This window comes from Cyprinodon tularosa, unplaced genomic scaffold (assembly GCF_016077235.1).
Source record: "Cyprinodon tularosa strain WSP-4 unplaced genomic scaffold, ASM1607723v1 ctg642, whole genome shotgun sequence".
Lineage (NCBI taxonomy): Eukaryota > Metazoa > Chordata > Actinopteri > Cyprinodontiformes > Cyprinodontidae > Cyprinodon > Cyprinodon tularosa.
Genome location: NW_024039388.1, coordinates 779588 through 801356, shown reverse-complemented (window position 1 = coordinate 801356; position 21769 = coordinate 779588). Strand labels below are relative to the sequence as shown.

Here is a 21769-nt window from a genome sequence, read left to right as displayed (position 1 = left end):
TTAACCCATCACTACTCCTCAGTTACTGATCCTGCAAGAACACGTTCTAGATTTTCTGGACCCGGTGCAAGAGAACTGAACATTTTCTGATACCTATTGGAACTGTAATAAAATGCAAAGAAAACATTTTTTTTAACATAGATTGCAGAGAAATAAGCTGTATTTCAGCACAGATTTTGAATCCAAAAGTTGACCTGAGTATAAAGATCTTGAGTTGAGGTTGGTTGTTTTAAACAAAACTGCTTTTTACCCAACCTAAACTCTTTGGGATTTGTGAAACACAATCATAGATCATACCTAATCATGATGTTTTTAAATCGAGGTGTTACCAAGAATCAGTTTATTTGCTTTTTGCCGTTAAAAAAAATCTTATGTAATTAACCATCCTTATTTTCACTGTAATAATAAATAAAATCATAAACTTCTTCTATCGTAAATACACTATAATTAGATTCAGGCCGTTTCAGTCAGGCTTCCTTGTTTTTTTTTTTTGGCAAGATTTGCTTGCTTTTGCGCCATATGGTTGAGCCTGTTTGACCACCGCGCTGCCTCGCGGAAAATGTAGTTGTTTTATGTTTAAAGAACCTCGTTCACCATGACAGTTATACGACTCAAAAACTACACTTCCCTTCCGGATTTCTGCTGCGAATGTTGTTAACGGATAACTTGTGGTTTTTGGCGATCTTGCAACTGTGGAGGAGCTTGCAAACAACACTGTGCGCAAAACACCGGTAAATAGAGCAGATTTTCTTTGTTTCACTGCCTCCGTTGAAGCTAAAATCACCTTTAAAATGTAACGGGCGTTGTCTTCATTGCTATAATTGCATGTTGTGCTCATGTTTTGGGAAGTGACGTTAATAATAAACATGTCTAGCGAGTTAATAAGGAGAAAACGATACGCTGGATGTCGTTATTCAATGTTTAGAACCGCAATGAACGGTTCCCGTAGCCTTTAGCTCCAGAAGCCGCTGATGTCGGATTTTTCTGGCTGTTTTTGTTTGTCAGGCCGTGCTGCTCGGTTCTATCTGGTTGTTGTAATATCGCTTCGTCGCCACTTGTGGTCGCTGTTTCACTCTCCTGCTTGTATTTTATTTAAAAGTTAAACTAAAACTGTACGTTTACATTCTATACCTATAGTAGTATGCATTTCAGAAACTTTAACCTTTCTTTGTTCTTTAGAGCCTTGATTGTTGCTGATAGACATGTCAGACACATCGAGTGATGCAGAGTCCTCCTGTGGCTGGACCATCATCAGTAATGAGGTAAGATCTTGTAGTTTTTGGCAGAAAAACTTGGTTGTAATTTCCTGCATATTACATCTTATATCCAAAGCAAAATTATGTTGTAATTAAATGGTAAATGTTTACAGCTTATATCTGATTGGATATTCACCAATCAGAGCCTTGTGCGAGATATTCCAATTTTGATTGCATTTTAAGAATGTGTCAAGCTATGAGAACTAAATTTAAAAAATATTTTCTTAGCCTGCCTATCAGAATTCATTATTAGCTTACATACAAGGCAGAGGTCATGTTATACCTGTGTGTTTGAGGACATTTTCTATAAAACTAAATTATGTTTCCTTTAGGAAGGCAACATAATAATAGGGAGTGTATTTTAAACCAGATCTATTTAAAATGGGCACAGCGTTACACAGCTAAATTTACAGAAGGAGAAGTCTCTTTGTGTATTACTTAGACAATGTAGATTCTTATTTAAAATTTCCAAAGTTATCCTGTTCCAAGATTGAATGGAGCAAGAGGGGTAACTTTGCTGTACTCTGTTCGACCTTCCTGTTTACTGCTGAAGGTCTTGCTCTCTCTTAACAATCTCACAGCTCAAATGATATTCTAATAGTTTAGCAAAGGCTGATGTTAGTACCACAGGGTAGTGCTTTAAGATAAAACCAAACACATTGAGTCTTTTAGTTTCTGATTAACTGGTCAGGGATGATTACACTGAATTTCATTAGATTCTGGTCAACACTGGATTTTGTTTAATTGTTTGTTTTTGTTTGTTCTCTTACTAACACGGTGATACTTATACAGGCCCTTTTTTTTGCAGCTGAATTTCTGCTCAGAGATGGATAATGCAATGTTATAATCATACATATGAAGTAGTCCTTTAACCTAATCTCTGATCTGCTGCTGTAGGGTTCAGATATAGAGACACTGGGATCAGAGGCAGCAGCTGAATATGCCACTGAGCTGTCAGAGCAACCCAGTTTGGAAGAACCACAGCTGCTTGAATCACAAGCCTCATCACCGGCTGGTAAAAAGCTTGATAACTGTTCTTGTTTAAATAATTACGCAATGCTGGTTTCAATGCTAGTAAGTGAAACAATGTTCAGCCCTTCAATTGAAATATATTTTACAGTTTAAGCGACAGAGTGGTAGTGCAGAAACCAGAAGGCAATATCATCATGATTCTCTTTTTTTTTTTTTTTCTTTGATCATTTTCCTCTTTAATATGTATTTTGTTAATTACCAGTTTATATGGAACCTTAGCGTTGGCCAAATTAATGTTCTTTTGAATGTTTGTTTTTTTTCTAAGCATTTTATTATAAACATGTCAACGTCGTTATGAAAATATGTAAAAATGTAAATCCCTTTACTGACAATGGGCAAATTCATTCTCTGCATTTAACCCATCCCCTTGGGGAGCAGTGGGCTGCAACTGTGTGGCGCCCAGGGAGCAGTGTGGGGTTAAGGGTCTTGCTCAGGAACCCAGAGTGAAGGCTGTGGGGATCAAACCGGGAACTTGCAACCTTCTTAGAGCACGAGCACAATACTCTAACCAATAGGCCAACACTCCCCTAAAATAAGCACATTTCTGATAATTTTTATCCCTGTCATTTCAGTTTTTAATAATTTCAATCTTTACGGTATTTTTGTTATTTGTAGTTCAATTACATTTAATTAATTCTATTTGAAGTTTTAATTTTTACAGTGTTGATCTAAATGAGTCACATTTATTTGATATTTAACTTTAGTTAAATGTTGAACTTTTATACTCTATATTAATTAGCCTAAATGGCTATGTTTGTGGACATAAGTCAGGTTTATTGTGGCTGTGCATAAATATATTTTTTTTAGTTTATGTATTTATTTATTTTTTTACTCTTCCAGCTCTGGGTGTTGAAGAAATCTCTCTTGATGACACACTGGGAGAGCAGACTGTTGATGAGACCATGTGTGGTCTTGAGGTGAGAGGAGATAAATGTATATAAAGCAAATGTTAAAGTAAAACAGAACTGGTTATTAAATGGTTATTACCTTCTGAAAATGTGTCCTGCAGGCTGGAAATGATGCCACAGTCAAAGAGCATGTTTTTTCCTCGAGTGATCACTCTGACATTGTGACCTTGAGAGACCTGAGTGAGGGCCAGCATGGGGAGGAGGAGGCAGCCAGCTCTGAGGAGCTGTACCTCGGCACCTCCAGTAGCAGTCATTATACCTTCACTGCCACAGAGACAGGTACCGCTCCTTTTAAATACCTTCTAAATAGTCAACAGCAATACATCCGATACAAAAACTTTCTCCTGTGTCTGAGCAGGTTTGTTGTTGAGTTACTGGAAACTTCACCAAACTCTGGTGAACTTGAGCCGCCGCCTGAGATGCCAGCTCCCTGGTAGCTGCTTGTTTCCTAATTTAAATTGAATTTATTCTAGCATGACCCTAACCTTGTTTAGCAGCTAACTAAACTAAATCTGATGGCTGCTTTTCAAGCCTGAGAGATGTTGTGATGTAAGTTTGATGTGTGCACGAACAAAAGTCAAGCCTGAATGGAAACTGTGGAACACTACAGACTTACAAAAAAAATAAAAATCCTCAAAAATTATTATACCTGGGGTTTGCTTTGGTGGCATCGTCGTGTGGTTAATGCACACGACCCATGTATGGAGGCCTTAGTCATTGACACGGGCGACCCGGGTTCGAATCCGGCCTGTGGTCCTTTTCCGCATATCTCTCCTCCTCTCAAACCCCCTTGTTGTTACTGTGGGGATGCTGTTTTCAGGGTGATGTAAAAGTTGAGTTTTCTTCCACAGTTATTTACACTTCATGATGTTCAGTTTTGCTCTCTGTCCCCATTTTTGATGTGTCCCCTTCCTATAAAGGAACCATGGTCTGGTTTATGTTAGATTGAAATCTGGCATCCAGGAGGTCTGAAACCAACAGAGCTGCAAACTGCAGATTCTGGGTGCAGAAGGACGATCTGTGATGATCTCTGATTTTCTGTGGTGTTCCTTAACTTTAAAGATATATTCTTTGCAGCTTGTCAGTCATGCCATCTATGGATGCATTTAAAGATTTGCTTTTTATAAAACGTAAGTCAAATTTATAACGTAAGGTGTTTGAAGGATGGTTAGTAATGTGCAGAGTGCTTTTTGCCATTTTGGTTCTAGAATGAATAGCCAAAATGTTAATGCAGATTAAAATAATTTTTGTTAGTTATTTGCAAAGTAAATCAGTATAAATGACACTTTTTCTATAGCTTATATTTTTATTGATATTTGATGAGAGATTTTCAAACATTTCTAAATTTTGGGGTTTGCATGTTAAGTAAACAGTTCACTTCACATGGTTGCATAATGTCCACCTCACTAGCATGTGGTGGAAAGGAAAACAAGATGGAAAAACAACCATGTGCCATTCAGTAGCTTCAAGAAGGTGCTGATTTATAATTTTTACCTGAGTATTGAGCTGGGATAATAAGTATGAACCGTTTAATCAATATTAGAGAAATCATACTTGGCAAATCTTTGCAGCTTGATGGAAGATGGCTCAGAAACTACTTTAAATGCATGAAGGGATGAGCATTTTGGGAGCTCTTGCAAATTACCACATGAATTTCCTCAAGGTGTGTAAGACTATTTGCTTTGGGCTTTAAACTGCAAAAGTGTTACACCATCTAACTGCAGACAGCACACTGCACAGCATTAAACTATAGGTACAGTAAACACCCTCACCTACATCCTCTTATGCTGCTGATAAAATCAGGAAGGTCTCTTTTCAGATCTGCTCCTCCACAGTAAGGCTAAACCTGATGGTAGAGGTGTGGAAATCTCTGAGACATTTTTCAGATTTTGAAGAAAAATGTAAATGCAGATGTGATGGCTATGGTTCAGCATAAGGGTCCATTATATTCAAAATAATATCCTATTGGGACATTTGATAAGTACCAAGTTCTTGCATGATTTGACAGATAATTGCAAAGCTACCTCTCTGAAACTTTACACATGGACATTAGACAACTGGGGAATGAATCCCAGAAACACCCAGACAGTTTTGAACAAAGCTTGAGGTCATAATGGGTTGGTTTACTTTCCTCCTTTTGGTGTCAACATCCTCATCTGTTTTTTATGTGGAATGTAGCCTTTCCAGCACAGCAGCCAGCGCTGACAAACTCCAGCAGCAGTGAAGACGAAGATGCACGAAGCTCCAGCCCCATTTTACGAAAGCGAAGGGTTAGGAAGAACACCACGAGCATTGTGACCGATCCAGAGGAGGAGGAGGTGTTGCAAGACTCACTGTTTAGTGAGCCAGAGAAGAAGGAAGAGCTGCAGCAGCAGGCTGACTGGGTGGAGGTGAGACCTAATGCTGCTCATGACGACCGAGAGCAAGGCTTGGATGGGAACATCCTTAACAAATGCATCCTGCTCGCCCTCATTATCGCTGTCAGCATGGGCTTCGGCCACTTCTATGGTAACTCCACACTTCCACTCTAACATGCATAGACGTGCACGTACAGATAAGTGGAAATAATCAGTTTGACCAATTTCTCCTGTAGGAACGGTCCAGATTCAGGAAAGACAGAAAACCAGTGGAATTGAGCACATGGATGTGAGGGATCTACTTAAGCAGCATGATGGAGATTGGCATTTAACACAGCAGGTTGGTTATTAAACATAATGTTTGATAAACGTCCATCAGTAATTACAATCACTGAAGGTCAACTTAGAAGGCTAAGTAAATACATTTGGTGCTTCTTCTTTTTATGAGAACTAACTGAGTGAAAAAAAGAATATATATATGTATATATTCTACTTTCTCTGTAAAATGATTATGAATAAACTGAATTCAGTATTAATAGAGATATTAGCATTTACAGATTTTTACAAAAACCAGGATATGTGTCCCATTTCACTTTAAGCCCTCACACCTCGCCTCATTGTCCGAGGCTTCATATCTCTCATTACATGTGATGGAGCAGGAGAGTTCACAAAACTTCTGTGGTAGTTCACAGGTCTGTACAGATTAGTCATTAAAGGATTTAAAGGCGTGTGGTTAGACTGGTTGTCTTGCAATGCTGTAAACCTATCACACCCTGGTCAGGCTCCAGTTAGGGTAATATTACAGGCTTGGTGGTGCAGCTGCTGCTGTGCACACAGAGTCCCATTGCTAGTCTGGTTGTAACTAAAAAGATCTCACCAGTTTCCACAATTATAAATACAACACAGTAAAAAGGCCACCTTAATGAATGTCTCAAAGAGTCGACTAAATGCACTCAAATACTGTCGCTGCAAGCTCATCCAGGGGAAGCATGTCTTGCAAGTCAATGACTGGATGCAGTGGTTTTCCTTGACATAAACTTTTACCAATCTGACCGTATTATCTCTGTAAAATAGCCTGAGATGACATGAGTTGTGAATTGGCACTATATAAATAAATACAGCTGAATTGAGTTAATAGGCTGGGATGCTCTTGATTCCTTGCTGCATAAAAAAATGTGCACACCACCAAATTGCACAAACTTTGGTGTATTATTTAAGTTGGGTTTGTCAAATGACAAAAGTACTAGTCAGGCTGGGAAAAAGGAAAAAAAAGATCATGATGAGGTGGATAACCTGAGCAGGTGTGTTTATGAAATGATAGTAAACCAGAATAGTTCATCCGAACACCCCAAACAAAGCAAGCCCTCAGCACTGAGGCATGTTAAATGGGATCTCTTTCACACTCCAGATGAATTTAGATGCCATTTTCTGCTTAACATAAGGGGTAGGAGTGATGATAGTGGTGCAGAAACCTTCAATTATTAAGGGAAAGAAGACTTTTTGAATTTTCTTTTTGAACAGTTTCCGGAGGTATACTTTATAAGTAATTGGAGATTAAGTGTTGAAGAAGGGAGAATAAATTCATAATTTAGACCTAAATAATTCAAGTATATTGTCTTGATGATTTGACTAATTAAACTTTTTTCTTTTTATCCTTAACTCATGAATTATCTCACTCAGTTTGGCCAAGATCATCCCGAAACGTAGCAGATTATAAATTTGCTCTCAGAAGTGATTAAGAAGATAAAGGAAGAAAACAAGGAGTCTGAAACAAAACCTTTTCAAATTTAGATAAATTCCCATAATCTGAGTTATTTAACACTAGAACTCACAAGGCCACATTTTGACGCCACTAAGCTTTTAAAGGGAAAGAACTTTATTTGGATTATTCATATGTTGCTCATGTTAACTTGACTTTTCCTGTTTCTATATTTCCTTAATTTTCACATAGTTTTTTTTTATAAAATAAAAACCTAAAAATGAAAATGGTTCATTCTACCGCAATCTCCCACAGCCATTATTTTGACGGCTCTATTAGTTGCATTGTAAATTCTCACCAATTGACGTTCTAGCTAGAACTCTTTGGCTTATACCGACAAATGGCTTTTAGAAGAAAATCTTACAACGAAACAGGCTTTAGAAATGCTTCAAAATATTGGTTATAGCATTTCGGGTGGAAAGGGAGAGACTGATGATGAGGACTGGGTAGGAAGCGGCTCAGATTCTGACCCATACATGGGAAAACGCAGACAAATTAGGGACCAATCAGACAATAGTGAAACTTTTGCTCAAGGTTTGGACAGCACTGCCCGCCTCTCAGCCTTTAAAAATGTATATATTAGACCTTATATAATGTCTACATATCCACAATGATTTTATATCGCACACTAAAACCATTTCATATGATGACATCATCACTACTCATGCATTCCATTGGGAAAAATGTCACCCGTCAAATTGAAGGCCAGTGGGAGTTCTAGTAGGATCAGAATCCTGGGAGTCTTAGTGTTAAACAGAAATGATTGGTTACTTAACCTTTAAATGGATAAGCAGAAACTTATTTTTCTGTTCTTGTCAAGGTCCAGAGAGATTCCCTGGAAAAGGTTCTGAAACAGACCATGGAGGAGAGGACGGACGTCGTGTCTCAGCAGCAGCGTCTAACAGTTGAAAACCTCCAGCTGAGAAGCTCTCTGGAGCGTGAGGAAAAATCTCTGTCCGTTTTACAGGAGGAGTTGAAAAACTTGCACTCAAAGATTCAAGATCTGGAGGCTAAGGGAGTGGATTCACTGCTGTCAGAAAACCAGAGGCTGAAAGAGCAGCTGGAGGAGGGGCAGTGGATGATCAGAGACTTTCAGGTTCAGAGGAAAGACATGATGGCAGAAGCTCATATGCTCAGGATGAAGCTGGACAGAGAGAGGAAGGTCACGGAGGAGCTGAGGAACGAGCTGAGTGCTCTGAGGAGTCATGTTTCTACATCTAACAAGGAGAGCGGGTCAGAAGCAGAAGATTGGGAGAAACGTCTGCTGGAGCTGCAGAAGAAGCTGAGTTTCGAGCAGCAGCGCTCCGACCTGTGGGAGAGGCTGTACGTGGAAACCAAAGAGGAGAAGGCCAAAGGAGACAGAGAATCCAAAGTAAAAAGAACCAGACAGGGAATGGCCGGGAAAATGAAGGAGACGGTTGATGCTGTGAAAAACTCCACCAAAGACTTCGTCCACCACCATAAGGAGCAGATTAAGAAAGCCAAAGAGGCTGTGAAAGAAAACCTGCGGAAGTTTTCTGATTCGGTCAAATCAACATTCAAACACTTTAAGGATTCAGCCTCAACCTTCATCAACAAAGCACAGAGATTTTATAACAAGAAGCATGACAAAGCAAACACTGAAGAGTCATGGCAGCATCCAGCCCAGAAACCCCACCACCGACACAAAACATCCTCCTCCCACAACGACAACAACACACGGAAATCAGCCGGGAAAGTTCTCCAGGACCAAGAGAGCAACCAGAGGAGAAGCATGAAAGGATGCAGCGGGGTCTTTGACTGCGCCTACCAGGAGTCCACCAGCCTCTTCAACAAAGCCACGGAGCCGATCAGAGCCGACGAGTTCAACCTGCTGCTACAGAGCTACCTGCAGCAGGAAGTGGACCACTTCTACCACTGGAACGAGCTGGGAGCCTTCATCAACGGCTTCTTTCATAACGGACTCTTCATCCACGACCGCATGCTCTTCACAGACTTCGTAAGCAAGGTTGAAAGCTACCTGGCTGACATCCAGGACTATCATGGCTTAGATGACGACATGTTCAGGGACTTGGACGACTACATCTACAGGCACTTCTTTGGAGAAGGATACACCAAGAGTTCTGGCCCGCGGTAAGTCTCCTCTGGAATCACATCTCAAAAACAGAAACTCGATGACCTTTATGCAACATCTGAGGAATTTCCTGCTAGAAGAAACCTAAGCCTAAAAACACAAGGAATAAACAGGCTGACTCAGTGAACTCATCACTAAACAACTGGTTTAGTACCGAGACTAAATTACTCTCAAGAAGGTGACCTCTGAAGGTGATTGATTGCATTACTTTATTTACTGTCAGAGGGGGATGAATACTCAAATCATTTTGAATTTTATTTATCAAAAATGTAAACACAAAAAAATATTTCCCTTTCACCTCGCACTTATCCATTACTTTTTATGGCTCTATCCAGTAAAATTCCAGTAAAACAAATCAAGTTCTGCTGTTTCGATCTAACTAAAATGTAAAAAGACTTATTTGATACAAGTTTTATGTCTTTAACTGTGTCTTTCTATGATTTTTTTTCTCTGATCTTAGAGGGCCGTTTCCAAGGCCCGACACAGACTCAAAGGAAGACTGGAGAGCAAGGCATCAGCAGAGGAAACAGCCGAGGGGCAGATCTCGTCCTCACTGTTCTCGCAAGATGAGCCGATCAGGAAGAAACGCAGACAGACTCATGGCTGATGTGAAAATTGAACTGGGCCCGATGCCCTTTGACCCCAAATACTAAAAGAAAATCATCATGAAAGCTTTTTTTTTTTTTTTTGGCAATTTTGCACAATTCTTTTTTTCTTTTCAAGCTACTGAGCGTCCCAGCCCTGTTGTATGTTTTAACAATTTAAAGGTTTTAATGGACGATGCGGGACTTTCCTGCTTTAAGTTAACTCTTGGATTGTTTCCATGCCTATTGAAAAAATATAAAATAAATGTAATTTAAATCAATACTTGAGCTAATCATCCACCTGTTGCCATGCTAAACTCAATCCAAGAGGTTTAGCTTGTAGGTGTATGAAGGTTTTCTTTGACCAGTTTGTGACGTGAGTGACTTTAGAGTTCAGCTGTTTTCTAACATTCCACCTCGTGTCTCGTTTCAACTGGAGCCTTTGTTTTATTTCAGCTTAAACATCTCTTTAAAAAAAGACTGGAATATAACTTCTTAGTTAAACTGTAGATGGAAATAAAATGTTAAAAAAGTAAATATTAAATTTAAAATATTTATTATAGGAGCAAACCGTTACATTGTCACAGAATATTTTCATCATTGGTGTTTGTTTCTGCTGCTTTGTCAGTGCCTTTCATAAATAAATATGTTTCCTCCAAGTCTTCCCTCTGGAACATGAGTGTGAAATATCTCTGCTGTCCTCGTGAAGTTATTCCCCTGCAAAAATGTGTAGATTTCCTACAGGAGAAAACAGAAATGTTTGAACATTGCACTTTTAGACAAATGCAAACAGATGGTGTAGCCTTTCCCCTACCTTTTCTAAGACGTCAAATAAAACCAGATGTGTTGGCAGGGAGGATTTGTATGGAAAAGAAGTCCTGAGCCAGAGGAGAGGATTGTTGTAGAACTGTGCAGCTTCTTCAAAGTAGCCATCCTCTCCAAGGTCTGGGGGACATTCCAGAAACCTCATCTTCAGAGGACAGTGGACGTGGCTAGGAGGAGACAGACGTGTGTAAATAACGAACTGTTTCTGTAGGTTTAATCCAAACACTATGTTTTGCTTAAAAGCAGCAAGACTTTGTTTTTCAGGACTTCTGAAGCGCAGATGTTTATAATTTTTCAAGTTAATAAGAGATCTAATGCATTGTTATTTAAATATCGCCAATAAAAAAAAAAGTCCTTTTAAGGCCTTTTACAGAGATAATTCAATTAGATCAAACAGATTGTTAAAGTTTTTTTTTAATCTAAGTAAAGCCGCTGATTGCATCGAATCATTGGACTTACAGGTCACACTCCTGGATGAGCTTGTGGCAACTAGAAATTCACTTGCATTTTGTCATCTACTACAGCAATCACTCACAATGAGCATGCATGCAGCGACAGTGGGGAGGAAACGCTGCCTTTTAACAAGAAGAAACCAGATGAGCAAGGTTCTGTGCAAGCGGTCTTTTCCTGAGGTCAACAAGTTCAAAGAGACCACAGTCCGTGTAAAGCCTGAGATTTCATTAAAACATTGACATCATTTTCTGCTAAGTTGTCAGTTCAGCACAGTCAAAAATCCTTGATTATCCCTTTAGGATCCTTTTAAATGTCTGAAGTAATAAGATAAGAAAATTTATCAGAAAAAAAAACAAGCAGCAAAAATTTTTTTGCAGTAGTGTGCATATACATCTTATATAAAAGATATGGGAAAAATGATTTGCACCTTTAAAGAAATACAAGCTAGTTATAAATGGCAAAAAAGTTAGACACTATAATGTTGGAACTTGCACCTTATTTTTACAATTAAAACCTTTTTTTTTAGCAACAGATACAAGATTATAACCCGATTGCATCTGAAAACATCCCACAATGCTGAATTAGAACAATTCAACAGCTTCATTTAGTTTATTTTTTTTACTTACATTTTAAACCGGTTTTAGCTACTTAAATCGATGCAAATATTTAACTCAAATCTAACTGTCCCTTGGAAGTGCTTTTGTTACATTGAAACCAATTAACCTAAACGTATTTTAGGGGATTTAATGTGATAAACTGACACAAAGTTTTATAACTAAGAAGCTTAAAACCAGTAAATAGGTGTTTGATAGATGCCAAGAGGCCCATAATAATGGAGGAGTTGCATATGATGAAAGCCATTGCTGAGAAAAGCCTGAATTGTTTACAGAGATGTCCATAAGTCGCATAGAGGACATGGTACCGATGCTTTCAGCTCCATGAGACCAAAACTGAATTTGTTTGGACTTCAAAGAAACAGCAGATCCCCCTGAACAAAGCAACTCCACAGTGAACCATGGGTTTTGGTTGTACCTGTAGAATGGCGTTGAGTGACAGGGCATGAGGAAGAGGACGTCCGACTGCGAGCTGACAGCGTCCCCATTGACCTCACAAAGCGTCTGAAGGTGGCTCATGACATCTAGAGTACCTCTCTGGTGGATCAGACCGGTGTACAGAGCCAGAGCCAGGTTGGACACCAAAAGGAGAGCTGCAGCTGCACGTCTCCACGCTTTGAGGCGAGTCAAAGATATCCCTGCAATTACACACCTCTGATATGAACACATTTCACCAGGAATAGAACGCATACTGGGATTAAAGAGTTGAAACAGGGAACTGACCACAGAAGATCATACAGAATGGCAGCACAGGGTAGATGAACCTGAACTCCTTGTGAGGAAGCAAACTGAGCAGAGAAAATTATTTACTTCAACCATTTTTCATAAGTAGTTTTTCCCAACTCTGCCTTCTAATCAAATTACCTGTACACAGCAACAGTCCACAGAACCGTGACCAGCAGGATTCTGTATTTCCTGAAGGCCAGGCTGCATCCATGTAGAAAGAAGGGAAGATGAGGACCGATGATGACGGGGAAGCCCTGGGTGAAGTACCAGTGCCAGGGGTGGGAGCCGTAGAAACCGGCCACGCCGTGGAGAATGTTGAACTTGATGAAGTTGAACTGCACCAGCGTCCACTGGAATAGAGGCCAGCTGTTGCCATCTTAATGTAAACATAAAAGCTACTCGGTTGGTAGGCTGTGTTTTACCTTTTCATAGAAGAGACAGTCGATCAGTGCTGAAATTAGAACCGCCAACATCCTGGATATTTAACAACATGAAGCAGTGAGGACAGGAGCAAAACAATGGTGAGAGCAGTGGTTCTCAAACTTTTTCTGTCATTCCCCACTTTGGACAAGGGGGAATTTTCAAGCCCCGCCTGTCCCCATCGCCCCAACACAATGCTAATGAAATATGCAACAATCTTAAAATGTTCCAATTTTATTGAAGTAACAAGTAGTATCTAAATACAAACTATCTACATCAAATAACAGCAAGCTAAAAAAAAATAAAATAAAAATGCAGCTGTGTCAAAATTTGTATCAAGCTCAAAGATAGAAAAAATTAAAGTGCCACTCTGCAATCTGTTAATCAAAGAAAAGAAGTTAAATCCATCTGGCAAGACAGGTCTATTTATCCCTGCATTAGGGGCTGCAATGAGCCTGTTTTGCATTGCACAGTTTCTCAAAACGGGGTTGCAGGCTTGATACTGCCACTCTCAAGTCATGCTCAATGTTCAGCTGAGATCTGTATTTTGTTTTCAGTGAAGGATGTGAGATATGACACTATGGCGGAGTTACAATTTTTTAAAAACTTTTTAAAATGTTTTCTTTTTTCCCTTTTGGTCCACCAAGGAGCCTACAAATCACGGTAAAACATGAACATGTGGCTGTGTGAATCAAACGCTGTTATTTATTTAAGATAAAATATTTCAAATTCAGTTATTTATGATCAACCTGCGCCGTCAATCCCGGCGCATATGCGCTTTATTTGCAGTCTGGACGCTGAGGGTAAACATGCTGTGTCTCTGACTGCAGCGCTGAGAGGGACTCCTGCGATAGCGGGGGAGAATGGGGTTGGGACGGAGGAGGCGCCCCACGGCAGCACCTGCCGCTGGAGGACAAGAAAAGGAACGATACGTGCTTTCACGTAAGAGTCTCCAAAAGTCGCTAATTTGTCGCTAGTCGCTTTTTTGAAAAAGAGTCGCTGGAGGGGTCTGAAATATAGCGACAAAGTCGCTGAGTTGGCAACACTGGGGCGCGAAAGTTTATTCCGTTACAAATAATATGCCGACGTCACGTCAATCATTATTTTGGCACTTCAGTTCCAGGTGAAATTTTTCTCATATCTAATGTTCTTTTAATTAGACTGCATGTAGGCTAGTAATGATTACTTTGTGGGTTTGATTGGTCTAAAAAGCGGCAACATACAGCTATAAGGACAGTTTGCTCTCACATGTTCTACATTTATAGTCACACACACACACACACACACCGGAACTTGGCGCGCCCCACCTGTCACGTCTCAATTCCCCACCAGTGGGTCGCGCCACACCCTTTGAGAACCGCGGGGTTAGAGCATCCATGAGGCTGAGAGCACTTACCCTATAGGAACGTAGCTATGAGTGATGAGTCTCAGTTTGTCCGCTTCATGCCAGAAATGGTACATTAGCAGAGGGAACCAGACAATCAGGGCTGTCGGCCGTACGACCACTGCCAAAGCCACCAGGGACAGGTACATTTTACTGGGGAAATCAAGGAAAACCAGTGAGAAATAAGACACTTGAAGATTAGTAGAATAAAAACGGTAACAAGCTTTTACCTGCTGGATAATTTAGACCCTGGCAGAGGAAAGTAAAAGAGAGCCAAACAGGTGAGGGTGGTCTCTGTTGTGTTGGTCAGAGTCCTGGTGCAGCAGAACCAGGTGAACCAGGAACACAGGTGGCAGAAGAGCTGGAGAGCAGAGAAATCAGCAGACAGTAAACAACCCTGACATGTGAATTAAAGCTATCAGGGTTTATTTGTTGCAGGTTATACAAATCTGACATTTAGCTTTGGCTTTTCAGACAGTGTAGATTTCATATATTTTATAAGATTCAGTTTGAATTAGATCAGCTCTGTTTATGACCAAAAAGCCAACTTTAATCTAAGTTTAACATTTGAAGAGAAGCTTTTTGATGGTTGAATGAATGTGAATTAAGCCCATCAGTGACATACCATTGTGATTTGGGAAACTGAAGCTTAATATTATTAATATAAATCAGCTGAACAGAATAGAAATGAAAGATGGGAAAAGTCTGGGAAATATGTTATTTTTTAAAAGGAGGAACAAATACTTTTAAAAATCTTAGGTAATGCAGAGACTATTTCAAGACATGGGCGAATGTTGGTCTAGTGGTTTGGGCAGTGCGCTTGTACTCTGAGAAGGTTGCAAACAACCCATTTGATCCCCACTGCTTGCACTCTGGGTTCCTGAGCAAAACCCTTAACACCACACTGCTCCCTAGGCGCTGCACAGTGGCAGCCCACTGCTCCCTAAGAGGATGAGTTATATGCAGAGTTAATTTCTAGTCTGAGATCTATGAAGTTCAATTTCTATTTCTAGACTGAATGAATTAAAGGTAGAACAGCTTGATGCATGTAGATGTTCTGCATAGACTAATCTACAGGGTCCATTCAGTGAGTTCCTGATTGCTCTGCAAGGATTCTATTGTCAAGTCCAAGTTTGGGAGGTGAAAACAAAACCCAGTCACAGAACAGTTTCTCAGTGAGATGTAGGATTATGACAATAGGCTCTTTCTACCATCCATCTCGTAACATCCTCGGTTTCTAGCGATCGGATGAGTAAGAAGAATTTAACATCAGCGAATGCAGCCAGGAGAGCTTGAACTATTCGAGGAAGCCAAATCTGCAACAAGAAAAACAACAACACATGAACTCCATGATCACAAAGTCAAATCAAATCTTTCCAAGAAATAAAGCAACTCACAAGGAGGTAGACTGTGTCGTAGTTTAGCAGGTGTAATATCTTGTATAGAACTGCAAAAAACAAAGGATAAGCAAATCCTCTGATTCCTGCTTTCCACTCCCAGGTCAGGTAGCCATAGGTTTTACTGTTAAGGTTCCCGCCTCAACAAATAGATCAACCCAGAATCAAACCAGGAAAAAAAATTTTTTTTGTTGATAAATATATGTGAACCACAAAATTAATACCACAACAGCTGCCATTTTATGTGAATAATGAAAGAACCTTCAGATAATCAAACAAGCATCAGTGGCAGGAATTAGTTCCCCTCCTTAATCCAAATCCGGTTTTCCATATCCAAACTGGCCGTTTTTATGCACTTTCTTATCGTTAAAGCCTTCAAATATCAGGCTTTCACAGATTAACCAAAGCTTTCTTATAGTTACTGAGAACTTGGACCTTAAAAGTTTCATCCAATCAGCTGTGAGAAGAGACTCAAGTGTCTAAGGAAGTCTAAATGAGCCATTTTAATAGGTAAAACGTAGATTTTTATCTTATTACAAATTGAAACTGTAGCCATGTAGAGTTTTGTTTATTTTACCACTGTTTAGGAGATTGAAAGAAGTTGGGGATATAAAGGGGAATATATATAAATAATTAAATATTAGTGTTGCGCCGATGCCATTTTTTGGCCCCGATACCAATACCTGGCTGTGCAGCATCAGCCGATAACGATACCATCTGTTTGAAATTGAAGTGTGTGTTTATATATGAAGAACTGCACACTACTTGGATGTATAATAATTGCCATCATGGCTTTGTCAAGCTGCTGCCTACCTTTGTGAAACAGGAAAATACTAATACAAAGTGAATCCAGTAGAATTTTTTATTGCCAACCTGGAATCGGTGACAATAGTTGAATAACCTTTTGGCTCTCAAAATGCTATCGGTGCCTATTTGTCAGTACTTGCCGATACCGATACCACCATTTTAGTGCTGGATCGGGGCCCCAACTCAATACTGGTATTGGAATCGGTGCAACACTAATAAATATATCAACATAAGTAAAAACCTCTTGTTTTTACCGGTCAGTCTACGTCCCTACTCTCACATAAGGTTATAACATTTAAATTATGTCCAAAAGAAATAGATCCTGGATGCAAGTGGCTGAAATGACCGTTCTCCATAGGTTGGCTGGACACTAGAGATAATAGTCCAGAACTCGGTCATTTGGAAGAGGCTCGGAATAGAGCTGCTTCTCCTGCACATCACAAGGAGTCGTCTGAAGGGAATCGGACATCTGTACTGGATGAAAACTGGATGCCTTCCTCAGGATTGTTCCAGGCAAGTCCCGGGACATTGCAAAGGACACAGTGGACAGACTGTCTATTGGCTGGCCCTGCAGCACCTGGGAATCTCTTCTGAGACTGCTGCCCCCCTGACCCAGTCAATTTCAACTGAAATTCAATTAAAAGATACTTGATAATTCCAAAGGGAATGAAATATTGCAGTAACTCCTAGGGTTTTTTGCTTTTGTTTTTTTTCCCTCCGAGTTGTTGTAGCTGTGGATAGCTGTAAGAGGAAGGATCTTCTCTAGTAGTCTGTCTTGCACCAAATCTACCCTCTGACTGAAGATACTTTTCTGTTCAAAAATCTTCTGAAGTGGATGCTTACTGTTTTCCATAATGTTCTACACTTAATGGAGAATTATCCTTTGTGAAATCATCCCCAGAGGTTCAAGAGGAGTTCCTTGAACAGAACTGACCTTCTTAATTAGCTTGTTGGTCTTTTTTAAGTCATTTGCCCTGATGTCGTTACCCCAGCAGATGATCCTGTTACCCCAGCAGATGATGAAAGAAGAGATCACACTCTCCACAACAGATAGAAGATATGTAACATCTTGTTGCAAAGGCAGAGGGACCTAAGCTTCTTTATGAAGGCAACAATGATGTGAGATGGAAGAAGAACAGTGACAATGGATACTAGTCACTTTATATGTGCTAATTTTTTTTACAATGGTTGTGGTTGTTTGGGTTATAGCTAATAATCTTGTAATAATAATAATAATAATGAGTTTTATTTGTAATTCACTTTACATTTGAATTCAAATCTCAAAGTGCTACAGTTAAAAAAAGGGAAGATTAAAACAAAGGTTAAAAGACCATAACATTAAAACAGAGTAAAAGACAATCATTAAAATCAATACATTTGAAGGCATGCGTAGCCTATCTTAGAAATATATTAAAAAGTAAAAAATTATAAATATATTAAAATAAATAAATCTTAAAATATTTAAAATCTGTAATTGTACTGCTTTTTCTGAAATAAAGTTATTCATTCGGTCACTCATTCACACAGACTGAAAAAGGAAATCAAAGGATATTTAAAGACCATCCGGTGTGACACCTCCAAGGACTGCCAGTACTCATCAGGGACAAAGCTGGTCTGAACCAGGACACAGTTGATCAGTCTGAAGAACACAATGAAGACAGCCACCCTCAGTAGGCCTGTGGAGATAAGTTGCTTAGTGATTTCCTGAAAAGGAAGTGTTTAATGGAACATGGAGCTGATTGAGCTGCAGCACCGTGGTTTAAAAGCTTCCCCTCCTCCTTGGAGTAAAGCAGGGACCTCCGTTTCCTCAACTTCACGTCCTCTGCTTTGCTCCCGAACTTCAGCCGAGGGCGTAGAGTCTCCATCCTCATAGGATAAGGTGGGAATCACCTGTCAGAGCAGGACTAGGCTCATATCAAATTCATCGAGGGGCTGAAACTAAAAAAAAATCAGGGGAATTGCCTTATCTCATGTCTTAAATAAGCTAATTTAAACAGAGGTTGTAGTTGCTTTGGTTTAACCAACTTCAATTCCTTACATTTTAATCTCTCTCAACTTCCGAGTTAGGATACTGTGACCAAACAAACGTCTTTAACATTACTTCCGCCCACACTCAATCTTATTTCCGGTCTTCCACACTTCAATATAAAAGCTCTCCTTCTTTGTGGCGTCTATTCAGGTTTGGTAATAAACTAAATGGCTCATTACTGCCACCAACTGATGAGGAGAGAGACTGTCGCTATGTAGATTTAACTTTCTGTAAATGTAAATTAGTTCTAGCTTGATTTTCACTAATTTAAGGTATCTTATCCCGTAAAACAAGCATACTTGTCATTATTTCTGTTCCACTTACTCTAAAATTAGCATTTACTTTTTCTGCGCTCATCATATTTATTTAAAATGTGTATTTTTATATAGAGTCCGGCTGCAAAACTGACCAAAGAGGAAAAAGTAGTTGATCTTCCAATCTACGTTTTTATTTAAGGTTGATTAGGCAACACCGAATACGTTGTTTTTTCGCCATTTACTGGCAAATTGATGTATGTTTGAATTATTTTTTTGTTTTTCCGGCAAGGAATATAAAATAAATTATGCATATACAAAATAAATGTCTTTAAAAATTTAGATATATAGTGACCCAAAAAGTGTTCAGTAAACTGTATAACACCCGAACAATACTTCTATTCTATTCTATTCTATTCTAATGTGTTCTGTTCGACATTTCTTGATGTATTATGAGTGTCAGGATAAGTTATCTTGAAAACATAATTCAGACTAATATCAAAGTTTTTAAACAAGCATTCCGTATATTTAATGAATTTTGTCAGTTTTTTTTTTTTTTTTTAAGTAGTTTTTGTACTTGTGTGTGATTGAGAGGATACAGCTTTATAGGATAGAATAGAATAGATGTTTTTTTTAAAAAAATGTGATATACAGCTCTGATTGAGCTGTCCCCTCTAACGGTTGAAGAATAGATTGCAAGCTTATTTTCCTTATTTTGTACCGATTGTCTGCTACATAAACAAATATAATTATATTCCGTATCTATTTAGATTCCAGTTAAAGCAGATATGTTATATTGACAGGCCCACAAAAGATCACCAATGAAATTAATCCAAATGAAAAAAAAAAAATAAAACCAAAATATTATTCAAAATTTAAACATTACGATCTAGTTTTTGGGAAGAAAAGAATATGAATTTACCACGCTACTCTTATTTTAATTTAATTTTCCCGCTTCAACGTAGCTTTATTGACAGGCCATACTGTCTTGACCCATCGTTTTTCTCTTACGCTAGGTGGCACTGTTCATCTTTCTTCGCACAGTAGTTCTCAGAAGAAGAAAGCTCTCTCTATACGTAAGTATCCTCCTGTTTACCTTTTCTTGGGCATTTTTATCCTTTTATCTGACTTCCCCTCTGTCCGGGGTAACTACAGACTCCTCCTATAAAGTGCTATCTGGTGAGTGAAATATGTTGTAGATAATTATATCCGTAATAGTCATGTTTGACCGATGTTCAATAAAAAAAAAGGTTAACGAACTGAAAATTAGAACAAGATTCGGTCGAACATTGTCAATATCCGGTCGGGACTTTTCAAAATAAGACATTATATTTGGATATGCTTTTGGTAAATATTTATATGGAATATCGCGCTACCTGTTGATGATGTACTACAAATCGGTTTTACACCCACCTGAGTTCTACATTTAGTGTATTTAAAGTCAATATTTGACAGAATAAGACATCTAATATATTTGTATATGTGCATATGTATATGAGGTGTCCTGTGCACATATTTTAAAATGACAAAATTCACTGTCAAGGTAGAAGAAAATAACTGAATCTCCACTCAAGGGCTTTAGGTCTCACTGCATCAGGTTCTAAATTTACTTTAATCTTTTTTTTTAGGATAAAAAGCTTAATGTGTTCACTAGGGCCAAAGTCCTGAATCGGTTTGATTTTGATTCATACAGTTCTAAATCGATTAATTTCGATTCGATCTTATATTATATAAAATACTTAACACTGCATCCTGAAGTTAATTTGGATGCACTTGTTTTGTTTTTTTTATATTTAATAGGGGGACTTTTTTTATGCAAACTATTTCTAGCAACACATGCTTGTTTTCTTGATACCCATGTATTTGAAATGATCTGCCATGTGTTTGTCTTTCTTTCAGGATTGGTAGGGATCTGTAGATCTTGATACCTTGTAAAGCAGGAGCAATGTTTCGACAAAGGCTGCCTTTCTCACAATTGTTCTTAGCCGCAGCGCTTGGGGTCGCTGGGGGCATTTACATCTACAGACCATACTATGAGTCACGACTGAAGGCCTTTGAACAGCAAAACAAGGATGTGCCGAAGAAAGGGAATGAAATGGACTGAAGCACTCCCAGGAAGCACTTAACAGACTGAACAATCAGAACCGCTGATGCCAGACTGGAGGCCAAACAAAACACAAAGCCTGTGCAGTTACATTTCTGCTACTGTGGGGTATGGCATTTTTTTTAAATGCCTTGACATATTTTAACACTCACCTGCCTTATTTTTAGCAGATGTATTTGTAAATGCATTAAACTGTGTAACCGAAAGATATTGTGAACCAAGAAATAAAGTAATGTCTTTTTGTGGTGAGAAAAACACAAGTGTTGGTACATTTTTAATTATTCAATGATTTCATCTATCCACAACCTGAACTTACTCTGGTTATCTTTTATGTGAAAAAACTGTTCAATCTAAAACTTTTTATGACAAACAGAAAAAAATTCTGTATGATAAATGGACTGGATGATAAATTCAGATTTTTCTTTTCAATTGTGACCCGATTAATCTCTTAGTTTTATCTTCAGTTATACAGAAGCTACATGCATTTATTAAACACATTTTTGACAGGATTAGTATTTCATTAATTTTTGATAAGATTTACAAAAAAAAAAAGAAGTTAATTAGAGTCCGTTCAAGATCAGGAAGCTCAGAGGTTTTGGAGTAAGTTTATTTCAACATGATGGTGAGGCATTTCAATACGACACCAACTGTGTCACCAACTTAATAACTGTGTATAGTTCATTAGACGGTTGGTAAAAAAAAATACACTACAATATGTTTCAAACAGCAATTAAGATCTTAAAACAA

The 21769-nt window shown here is 38.7% G+C and overlaps 3 protein-coding genes across 6 annotated transcripts; 2 read left to right on the top strand and 1 right to left on the bottom strand.

The window, feature by feature from the left end:
* Positions 1-580: 580 nt before the first annotated feature.
* Positions 581-10683, top strand: ccpg1 (cell cycle progression 1). Of its 2 annotated transcripts, XM_038308614.1 has the most exons (10): positions 581-731; positions 1180-1262; positions 2154-2271; positions 3129-3205; positions 3298-3475; positions 3555-3629; positions 5375-5704; positions 5790-5893; positions 8133-9424; positions 9886-10683. In XM_038308614.1, the coding sequence occupies exons 2-10, from the start codon at positions 1203-1205 to the stop codon at positions 10076-10078; spliced, it is 2427 nt and encodes an 808-aa protein (XP_038164542.1). In that variant the 5' UTR covers positions 581-731; positions 1180-1202; the 3' UTR covers positions 10079-10683. The 2 variants fall into 2 exon arrangements, with proteins under 2 accessions (XP_038164542.1, XP_038164543.1); XM_038308615.1 differs by lacking the exon at positions 3555-3629.
* Positions 10549-20207, bottom strand: pigb (phosphatidylinositol glycan anchor biosynthesis, class B). Of its 3 annotated transcripts, none has more exons than XM_038308618.1 (13): positions 20015-20207; positions 18389-18525; positions 18188-18311; positions 15829-15946; positions 15643-15747; positions 14662-14792; positions 14444-14584; positions 13050-13101; positions 12766-12977; positions 12625-12689; positions 12320-12539; positions 10824-11001; positions 10549-10747 (listed from the first exon to the last, which is right to left on the bottom strand). In XM_038308618.1, exons 2-13 carry the CDS (start codon positions 18504-18506, stop codon positions 10634-10636), a joined length of 1578 nt encoding a protein of 525 aa, XP_038164546.1. In that variant the 5' UTR covers positions 18507-18525; positions 20015-20207; the 3' UTR covers positions 10549-10633. The 3 variants fall into 3 exon arrangements, with proteins under 3 accessions (XP_038164546.1, XP_038164544.1, XP_038164545.1); XM_038308616.1 differs by lacking the exon at positions 20015-20207 and adding an exon at positions 18674-18780; XM_038308617.1 differs by lacking the exon at positions 20015-20207 and adding an exon at positions 18674-18761 and having other exon boundaries at positions 18389-18573.
* LOC119798949 (protein PIGBOS1) lies at positions 19941-21027 on the top strand. Its single transcript, XM_038308619.1, has 2 exons — positions 19941-20097; positions 20818-21027. The coding sequence occupies exon 2, from the start codon at positions 20864-20866 to the stop codon at positions 21020-21022; it is 159 nt and encodes a 52-aa protein (XP_038164547.1). The 5' UTR covers positions 19941-20097; positions 20818-20863; the 3' UTR covers positions 21023-21027.
* The last annotated feature ends 742 nt before the right edge of the window (positions 21028-21769 follow it).

Excerpts from the sequence above, each read along its gene's own strand:
- ccpg1 (XM_038308614.1), top strand. The coding sequence starts at position 1,203 with ATGTCAGACACATCGAGTGATGCAGAGTCCTCCTGTGGCTGGACCATC. Across the intron at positions 1,263-2,153 it reads GGACCATCATCAGTAATGAG|GGTTCAGATATAGAGACACT; the intron begins GTAAGATCTTGT and ends CTGCTGCTGTAG. Across the intron at positions 5,705-5,789 it reads GGGCTTCGGCCACTTCTATG|GAACGGTCCAGATTCAGGAA; the intron begins GTAACTCCACAC and ends TTTCTCCTGTAG.
- pigb (XM_038308618.1), bottom strand. The coding sequence starts at position 18,506 with ATGAGGATGGAGACTCTACGCCCTCGGCTGAAGTTCGGGAGCAAAGCA. Across the intron at positions 18,312-18,388 it reads GGGGAAGCTTTTAAACCACG|GCCTACTGAGGGTGGCTGTC; the intron begins GTGCTGCAGCTC and ends TTATCTCCACAG. Across the intron at positions 12,690-12,765 it reads TGGACTGTTGCTGTGTACAG|TTTGCTTCCTCACAAGGAGT; the intron begins GTAATTTGATTA and ends TTCTCTGCTCAG.
- LOC119798949 (XM_038308619.1), top strand. The coding sequence starts at position 20,864 with ATGTTTCGACAAAGGCTGCCTTTCTCACAATTGTTCTTAGCCGCAGCG.